General features: G+C 37.0%; 1 protein-coding gene across 2 annotated transcripts in view; it reads right to left on the bottom strand.

Annotated features, from left to right (window-relative positions):
- Positions 1-216: 216 nt before the first annotated feature.
- Positions 217-9,412, bottom strand: part of GPR174 (G protein-coupled receptor 174) — a 30,218-nt gene continuing 21,022 nt past the window's right edge. For both annotated transcript variants that reach the window (XM_017515822.2, XM_017515823.2), the window contains one exon: positions 217-5,130. In XM_017515822.2, coding sequence (XP_017371311.1) covers positions 3,582-4,583 — 1,002 coding nt within the window. In that variant the 5' untranslated portion in view covers positions 4,584-5,130 and the 3' untranslated portion in view covers positions 217-3,581. The remainder of the gene's footprint in view (positions 5,131-9,412) is intronic.

Raw genomic sequence — 9,412 nt, 5'->3', positions numbered from 1 at the left:
AAAATGTCTATAGACGAAATGGGTGGCAAGAGTGGGGTAAAGTTGGGGGTGTGGCTTATCCTTCCTTTTGAGAATACAGTGCACCTAAAAGAGAAAAAGGGAGAATAGAGTCTTAGAGACTTCTATTCATGCATGTGAGGACACTAACAAAAATGCTCGTCTATCAGTGTGTTGAAAGAAGTGACCAAGTACATGTTAACTTCTGAAGGCAGAAAATTTCTATGTAATTACAAAGATAATCTTTATTATTAAAATGAATATTATAAGTTATGGCCATAAATAAATTCCAAGTGCGACATTTTCACATTATCTTGGGAGTAAAACCAAAAGGTGACATAAAATGTAAGTTGCACAAGAGTTCCACAGATGCACCCTCTCAGACCAAGGCGGCTTGGTCTGTTGCTCCTGGGGCAGATGGCGTCCATTTGTGGAATTACCAGTTAATAGAATTGGCTGATTAACTGAGTGACAATGAAAACATATAAACCATTTGAACATAATAATATTAACAACAATAATAATGACAGTATTATCACATAGAAATCACTACAACTTCAAAGTTTTTCTTATTGGAATAATTATGTATGGATTTGGGAATCAAAATTCAACAACTTTATATATAGGAAATGTGGCATTATTTATCTTGAAGTATACATTAGTATGGTTGAGGGTGTTTACTTTTTGCACCACAATTTCATGGAACCCAGAGAGTGATAAATGAGAAGTCTGGAGAAAAGATTCTTCATAGAATGGAGAAGCTCAGAGAGGAGGCTGCTGTCTGGATAGCAGCTGCAGCAGTACTCCTAAATTAGGAAGCTACTAGTTTAGACTTCCGCTGAGAATCGGGCCCAAAGTAGGAAAGGAGAGAGGCAAAATGAAAAGAAGACGAGCAGACATCTGAGAAACTGATAGCCATGTTCATGGATACATTTCTTAATTTCTTAAAAGTTAGCATCTCCATTATGGTAAGCAAAGTAGGTATCCGCTTACTATATGCAATATGAAAGGCAGTGTTGTAGGACCCACTTTCTTAAAAATATCTTTCCCTCCAGTCTGTCTGCTTCAATATGTATTAGCCCTCCATTGAAAGTCACCACTTTGGTTTAATGCCTAGTCTTAAGGCCTGGAATTCAGATATTCCTGGGTAAATTAATAATTAACCTAACATTAGCTATTAGCACCATGGCGTGAATGAATTGATCAGGTTGCTGTCTGGGAGAGCAAGGGAATAAAGCAGAAGACAAAACTTATCCATAGGGCAGGGGTGAATAAAGTAAATCAGAGCACTGAATGCAAACTTAGATGGGCAGGCCTGGGGAAAAAGTGTGTCCTTATGTAAGCAGCATAAGAACACTTAATACTTGTCCTTTTTTGGAATGATGTAATTGGGCTGCCTAACAAATGGGCCCTACCCTCAACCATTCTTTTAAGAAGGTCAATTGTCTCCTGAAAAGATTTCCCTTCTTCTTTAAAAAAAAAATAGGTAGTCAAACTGAAATCAATGTTAATAAAATCAAATCATCTTCCAAAGTGACCTTAAGAAGTGTAATTCATGCTAATCTAGAAAATAGTAAGTACACACATATCTTATAGATAAGACTCTCACATTACAAGTACCCACAGTTATTTCAAAATTCCACAAAACTATTACTTGCAATCCCATCACCACATTAAATTACAGTCAAACAAAAGACACTTTAAAGCAAAGAGACAAGACACAGTTATAGTAACCCTTTTAAAAATACAATTTAACACTTATTGAAAACATATTTAACACATCAAAACATATACCTTACAATGAATAATTAGGAGACACATAGATACACTATTGCTAGCAGCACAAAGTCAGTTTTCTAATAGGGCATTATCTTAATAACAACGTATGTGTAAAATCAACACTTGTCCAAAGAAAACTTTAGAAAACTTTCCAACAGTCTTACATGTTAGAATTCATGTTTATGTCACCAGTGTTCCCCCTAATGTATTAGTATCATAACTGTATGCCTAAAACAACCCCTTTTCTCTAAATATGATAAAGTCTTTGATTGGGTTCCACATTCCTTCTATGAGACATAGAAGGTATCTTCATTATATAGCACACAAATTTTAAGTAGAACTTTCTTAACGTTAGAGCTTTTTGCTAAAACATGTTTCAAAGTATTCTAATACTTACAACCTAAGATTTAATTATGACTAATATCCTGGGTCTGTTTCCCACACAGTAGTACCAAACAGGAAGCAGGCAAGTCATTGGTCATTGGTTGCCCAAGGCTGACCAAATTAATCTTCTATACATTTTTCATATGGTAAAATAATTGCCTTTCCCAGCTGCTAAGGGATAGGATTTGGAGGCTTTAGAATGGTATGGCTGGGGCAAAGCTAGACCAAAGCAATCAACATGGATTTTAAGGTCCATGTGACTGACTGTAATATGTATGTGATGATGAGTCACAGAGACTTACTCTGGCTTGTGTAGATGACTTGGCAGTCTAAGCTAAGTGTGCTTACCTTAGAGTAAGAGATACAACGTGATGAGAATTTTAAAAGGATTACTCAACTTCGCTTCATCTTTTCACTCTGGCCTAAGTTTAGTGATTTATTAGTGCACTACTTCTTCCATAGGCTCAGAAAGTGCAGGAACCTGTCAGCATTAGCTGAATGTCACTCTAGAAGCATGATAAAAACTTCCTCTACTAGGCGGGTCCATACATCTACAGAAGTGTTCTTTAGAAAAATTGTAAGGGAGCTAGAACAGCGATTGTCACCTTTCTGCTTTTTGCTTTCTCCAAGGTCTAGAGGCCATTTGAGTCACTTTGAATGGACTTTGACAAACTACCTGCCCTAGGTGGATGCAACATGGCATCTTTTACAGTCACAGAGGGTTATGGTATGGAAATATGTGTATTGTTCTTAGTTTAAATATAACAGAGGCCTGAGTTTGGATTTTCATTCTATGAACAGGTGTGACAAATGATATTTCATGTTGACACAAAAATGAAGAAAATAGCTATTTTAGTCTTCAAACTTTGAAGTGTAATCACACTTAAGAGATAAAAATGTTATGTTTATAACATTTTCTTTAAACAGGGTAATATATCATCTGTCCTACTAAAATATAACCAAACATATTAAAATGGCATGTATACTGTGATTATTAATATAAAAAAAAACCTACATTTCCTCTGCATATAAAGACTCAGTATCTGTTGAAACAAAACTAAATGCTTATGGTAGCTCCAAGCTAATAATTTTTTTTGTGTCTGAGGTTTATAGGTAGAACTACTGACGATAATTGAGAGCATATGTGTATAGGATGTCACAGAAATTTGATATTTTAAGATTTACAGACTTGATGAAAAATTACTACATGAACATGTCAACATCAATAGTGGTGGATCATAATATTCCAGATAGGTCCTGCTTTCAAGACATGAATTCCCCATAGCAGTAAGATAGAGCAGAACTGAAAAGCTGTGTTTTTTTTTTCGTGTGTGAGTTCTTCCCTGTGGCTTGGGTATTGCAGATATGTTCTGATGTACTTGCATTTCAGGTCACATTCAGTTTGTTTTTTCTTTCTTTTTTTAGCATAATTCAGTTGTCACAGTAGAAGTTGTATGGTTACTCACAAAGGATTTTGCATGGAGTTGGATACTGTCATGCAAATCTTGTCTTGAAAGCCGTCTTCGGAACTCATTAGTGGAAAAGTAGTATATGACTGGGTCAAGACAGGAATTCAGACTAGCAAGACACAATGCCACAGAATGAAATATTAGAATCACCCTTCTAGCTAGGCAGCTTTTAATTTCATTGGACTTCACCAGGAAATCTAAAGGAAAACTAAAATGATAAGGTGCAAAGCAAATTAAGAATACCCCTGCACAGGTTAGAATCATCTTCAAGGCTTTCTGTTTCTCTCCAAGATCTTGGGCCATGGGATATTTATCTTGCAGTGATAAAACCGTCTTCCAGGTACAATATAGGACAATCAGAAGCGGAGTTATAAATCCGATCAGCTCACCAATGGTCATCATAGCAATGGACTGGGCTAGGTTGACATTTCTGGTAGGAAGATCCACAAAGCATTTGGTCCTATTGCCAGGGGTATCATCACTGGTTCTGAGGAGGGGGAAGAGTATACAGGCAAGGCAGATGATCAGCCAGCCAGCAATGCTGATGTACAGGTCATATTTCTGTTTGCAGTCATGGAAGCGAAACGGATACATGAGAAACCAAAATCGTCGCACACTGATGCAGACCAAGAAGTAGATGCTTGCATACATGTTGACATACTTCAGGTAGAAACAGAACATGCAGAGACCAGGCCCAAATGGCCAGTCATGATTCAAGTAGTAAAAGATCCTCAGTGGCAAGGAAAGAACTTGTAGTAAGTCAGCAATGGCTAAGTTTATCATAAATATCACAGCTCGTTTGGTTTCTTTCATATAACCATAGAATACCCACAAGGCCAATATATTCCCTATAAGACCTGGCACAAGAATGACAGTGTATGTCACTGCATAAATAAAGTACCGAAAATCTGTATTATCTCCATCTGGCCCGGTACACGTGTAATTAGCAGGCATGATTCTCTCTAGAGAAACTATCTTTGCCTAATTGTGGTTCAAAATCTAAATTCACAATCAACTGCTGCTCCTTCTAAAAGATTGATTGCCAGAGGGTTGAATATACCAAGTATAAAATAACCCTCCTCCTTTTACCACATCTGTCTGAGTCTCTACATATGATTTGGGGATTTTTCAAAGAACTGTCTGCATATTTGCTTTGGATTTGTCTATAGTAACTATATGGAAGTCTAGTGTACAAGCACAGATGACAAGCTGCTACAATTTCCCCTCTTGTTTATTATAAGGTTCCCTGGGACATCATGAGAGCTGATTCTCTCCCATTTGGATCAAGAATGTGTCATATAGCAGTTCCTCAAATGCCTATATGTTGATAGCCTTCTCTTTACTGGTGTCTGGCTGGCCGTTTTTCTTTTTTTGGCTCACACAGAAGAAATGTTTGCTTTAGTGCACAATGAGTCCGTCACTCTTCAGGGATGACAGATCAGCTTTCTGGGACTTTTTCAGCTATATGTCAAAAGCTAAAAAGTAGGAAACAAAGGCAGACCTGCAAGCAAAAGAAAATAAGTCAATTATTTCCTGGCCCAGCTTTGAAAAAGGAAAGAAACCTATGTGCAGAAAAATATTCTAGTTTGAATGAAAAATTCTTATGTAAGGGAAGAGTATATGATGCAATTTCTACAAGGCGCTTTATAATCACAGAAAAACATAGCTTGAAAGAACATGAGAAGTAATCTAGCCCCTTGTTACTCAAAATTCATGAATAAAGGACACTTGGGAGCTTGTTACAAATTCAAAATCTCAGGCATCACCCTGGACCTGATGCATCAAGATCTACGTTTTAAAAATGAACTCAGATGATTCTTCTGCATATTAACACTTGACAAGCTCTGATTTGGACTACTGCTTTACTAACTTTACTGTCAGAATCATCTGGGGAAGGTTAAAGAATAAAATAAAAGCTTCTGGGTGTTTCCTCCAGAGATTTTGACTCATTACTCGTGGGGTATAGTATGCAATTTGTATCTTTTCAAAGCTCTCCATTTGGTTTTGATATAGCGAGCCCAGCATTTGTCCTTGAACCATCATTTGAGGGCCACTGATTTGATCCAAATCATTCCTATGTATCTAAAAATAAGCGCCAACCAGATTCTCTTTAAATAATCCCATTTACACGAGTCATTTAGTCACCTCTTAATTATCTGAGAAAACAGACTGTAGCAACAGAGCAGAGAATCAAAATCCATAGAAAGTTGACTCAGCTGGGTCTATGACCCTTGTTCTGAAGTAAATAAATTTTAGCTTAGGGACCTGGATAGTTGCCTCAAGGCTGCTGAAATCTAGGAGGAGGACTTAACTAACTTTAAAGATATGTGTGGGAAGAACAAAAATGAAATGGGAATTACAAAACATCCTGCTTTGAATGATCAAATCCATGTGGTTTGAAGTGTGCTTCATCGAGCCCCTGAACAAATTATTATTGTTATTTTACCTCAATTTCACGGTAAATAAAACAGCATGTTTTATTCAAAGATATGATGTTCACTTTATTTGAAAGCCTTGATGAGTGATACTCATTATGCCTTTGGATTGAAGAAATTAATACTTGAGATTTCTCAGATAAGGAAGATGTAGAAAGATGGTGTTATAAAACACAGTGAAGCACAACTGCAAACAATACCACTTTTCTTTGAGATTGTCCTTTTGCAAGAAAGAATCCATATTTTAACAGGGAATAAAACAGATTCCAATTTTAAATGAGACACTTATTGGAAGGACATGCCAGGCTCCTTAGGCAGATTTTTTTTTTTTTTTTTTGCTTCAGTACACTATATTTCCTCAATTGTATTTACATTCTGGTACAAGGAAAAAGGAAGAGAGAAAGGGAATTGATTGCCTGAATTCAGCTTGCTAATTTTTTAGCCATATATAAGTGAAAAACTCTTTCATATGGAGTTCTTATGGGAAATTATTATTTTTTATTTATGAATATGTATATGTTCATTCAATTCTGAAGCTTTACAGAGTTTTACTTATGTTTCAAGAGTATTTTCCAGCAATATTAGGTCTCTGGTTGCTTGTCCAGGTGAAGTCCCGTTCAAATGAATATTAGAAACAGCTTTTTGTGTCATTTTGCTGAGACCTACTTTATGCAAGCTGCTTTTATCTATGAAGATGTTAGTTAATAGCACCTTAAAACTCCCCCACCAAAATGCGCATCTGGGTTTTAATTAAATAAAGTGAATCATTAAAAATACTAGATTATCAAATTACTTAATTCCTTTTTTTGGTGTTGTTCTTAAGTGACAGAGCCTTGCTCTGTCTCCTAGGCTGGAGTGCTTCAACATCTTCTATGAGTTCCCACATATATCAATTTCATTAAGAGAGGAAATACATATGTGCAGACAGACAATGCAGTTATTGTGAACATTGCCTTTCTGCCAGGAAGTTATTTTACTTAGCTAAGTCTAAACCTCTCTACTGAGATCTGAAAGCCATTTCCTCTTCATCAGACTGTGTTTTGTCTCTGCTTTGAGAAGTACTCTTTTAATTACTTGGAGACAGCAAGAAGATTGTCACTCAGCCTCACATCACAGTCACATTGCCTTTTCTCAGATATCTTAATTTGCGATCATTTCATATTCTAGAGACTAGGGCAGACCAATTGTTATTGAAGACCCCACAGGCTATTCAACCTGTACTGAAATTAACAAGACTTTTAGCTACTATTTGTTTNAAAAAAACTCCTTATTCTTACACTACATTTACCTTTTAGGATCTATTTGTATTCTCCTTTTACTTAGTCTGAGTTTCTCAAAATTTGGCACCTAGGCTAACTGGAGTGCTTATTAAAAATGCATATTCCCGGATGGACAAGTGAATCTTATTTGTCAAAGAGTGGAGCCAAAGGATTGACATTTTAATAAGCTTCGCGGATAACCAAATCAGAGAGCCTTAAAATATGAGAATCCTTATTGAGTGATAAATTAAAGGGCTATACCAAAACCAATTCAGTCATTTTGTTAAGCTACATGACCAAAGTGAAGTTTCTGCAGGAATTCACTGTGTTTTCCTATCTTCATTGCCTGTGTTTTTGATTTTTTGTCTGCTTAAATTGTTTTATCCCATCTTTACCTGTTGAAATCCTGCCTGTCCTCCAAGGCCCTATCTTAAAATGCTGCTTTTTTCATGGGGCTTCTTAATTTCTTGCCTAGTTGTGATCATACCTACCTGTGAACTCCCAAAGCACTTTATTTGTATCAGAAATATGTCTCTTTCTTATTCATTCCACAAAATTATGAGCAACTTGCCAGGAAAGACAGTGTTTTGATGACCATTATAATCTTCCATCTCCAAAGTCCAGAGTTACTTTGCATGTAGAAGAAACTCAATTAGATGCAATTAAGTTTAGATTTAAATCAGAGCCTAATGTAATGAGAGTATCCCTTTAGGCCAGGCACGGTGGCTCACGCCTGTAATCCCAGCACTCTGAGAGGCCAAGGTGGGCGGGTCACGAGGTCAGGAGATTGAGCCCATCCTGGTCAACATGGAGAAACCCCGTCTCTACTAAAAATACAAAAATTAGCTAGGTGTGGTGGCAAGTGCCTGTAATCCCAGCTACTCGGGAGGCTGAGGCAGGAGAATTGCTTGAACCTGGGAGGCAGAGATTGCAGTGAGCTGAGATCACGCCACTGCACTCCAGCCTGGTGACAGAGCAAGACTGTCTCAAAAGAAAAAAAAAGATCCCTTTAAGTCTATAAATACTATTATATTTTGCAATTTGTATACAGCTCCATTTTGTTGACTACTGTTTAACTTGTAATTCATAGTAGTTCTCAAACCTTGTTTATCTATACATGGTTAAAAGACTAGTGAAAATATTAAATCACTTTTGATGGATACTATACGACACTGAGCAGACAGTTTAGGATTACATGTAGTCAAAGCTCTAGGTGTGTGTACTCCAACTCTTAAAAGACAAGTCACAATTTTACAAAGTTCCATTTTACACATTAAATTTCAAATATTTCCACTTAGTAGAAGTGATGAGAAGATCACAAATTAGTATGTTACAGTGAGGAAGCTGTATGTTTCCTGTTCTCGGTGCTGACAGGGCTATGGGGATTTTCCTCCACTTTTCTGAATGTTCACCTTGTGCCTTGGAGAAAACATGAACATTTGGACAAGAAACAAGATTTTTTAAAGGAAAGTTATGGGCTTCCAAGCTTACATAAAATAAACTGAAGTCCAAGATAATTGGATCCTTCTGGCCCTTTTCACTTTTTTGCAGTCCTTCTCTGGCAGTGTTCTCCTTGAGAGTGTGCCCTATCCACTACTCCACACGATTAATAGCCTGTGAAACGGGAGGAGTAAACCAACCTTATGGGGTCTGGTAGAAAGAAAGACCAAGTGTGGAACGGAAAATAAAACCAGTTTTCAAAGCCTCACTCCAGGTTATACCAGAATTTTTGGTTTAGGTGGCTGCCCCATATGGTGTGATTTTAAGGGAACAAAAATCCTTGTTTTAAGAAGAAGAAAGGAAAATATTCTTTCCCACTCGGCTTGGGCCCAATTTCCTTTTTCTGGAGGTCAAGACTTTTGTCCTATAGACTTTAGGCTGCAAATGCCAAACTCCCACCTTTAAAGATGGGGCCCAGGAACTTAAACCTGGCAAGCTTTCCCTGGAAATGTCAGTACATGTCAGTACTTTACACAAACTCAGAGTTTCTGAAGCATGTATAATAGGTCCCAGAGTTTTGTATCCTTGGCCTTTAAGCTCAGTTATTATGTCAGATTTTCCTTCCTCCTTCTTTTTTTTTTTTTTTTTT

The sequence above is a fragment of the Cebus imitator genome, unplaced genomic scaffold (assembly GCF_001604975.1).
Source record: "Cebus imitator isolate Cc_AM_T3 unplaced genomic scaffold, Cebus_imitator-1.0 Scaffold561, whole genome shotgun sequence".
Classification (NCBI taxonomy): Eukaryota; Metazoa; Chordata; class Mammalia; order Primates; family Cebidae; genus Cebus; species Cebus imitator.
This window is presented reverse-complemented; position numbering and strand designations above follow the sequence as displayed.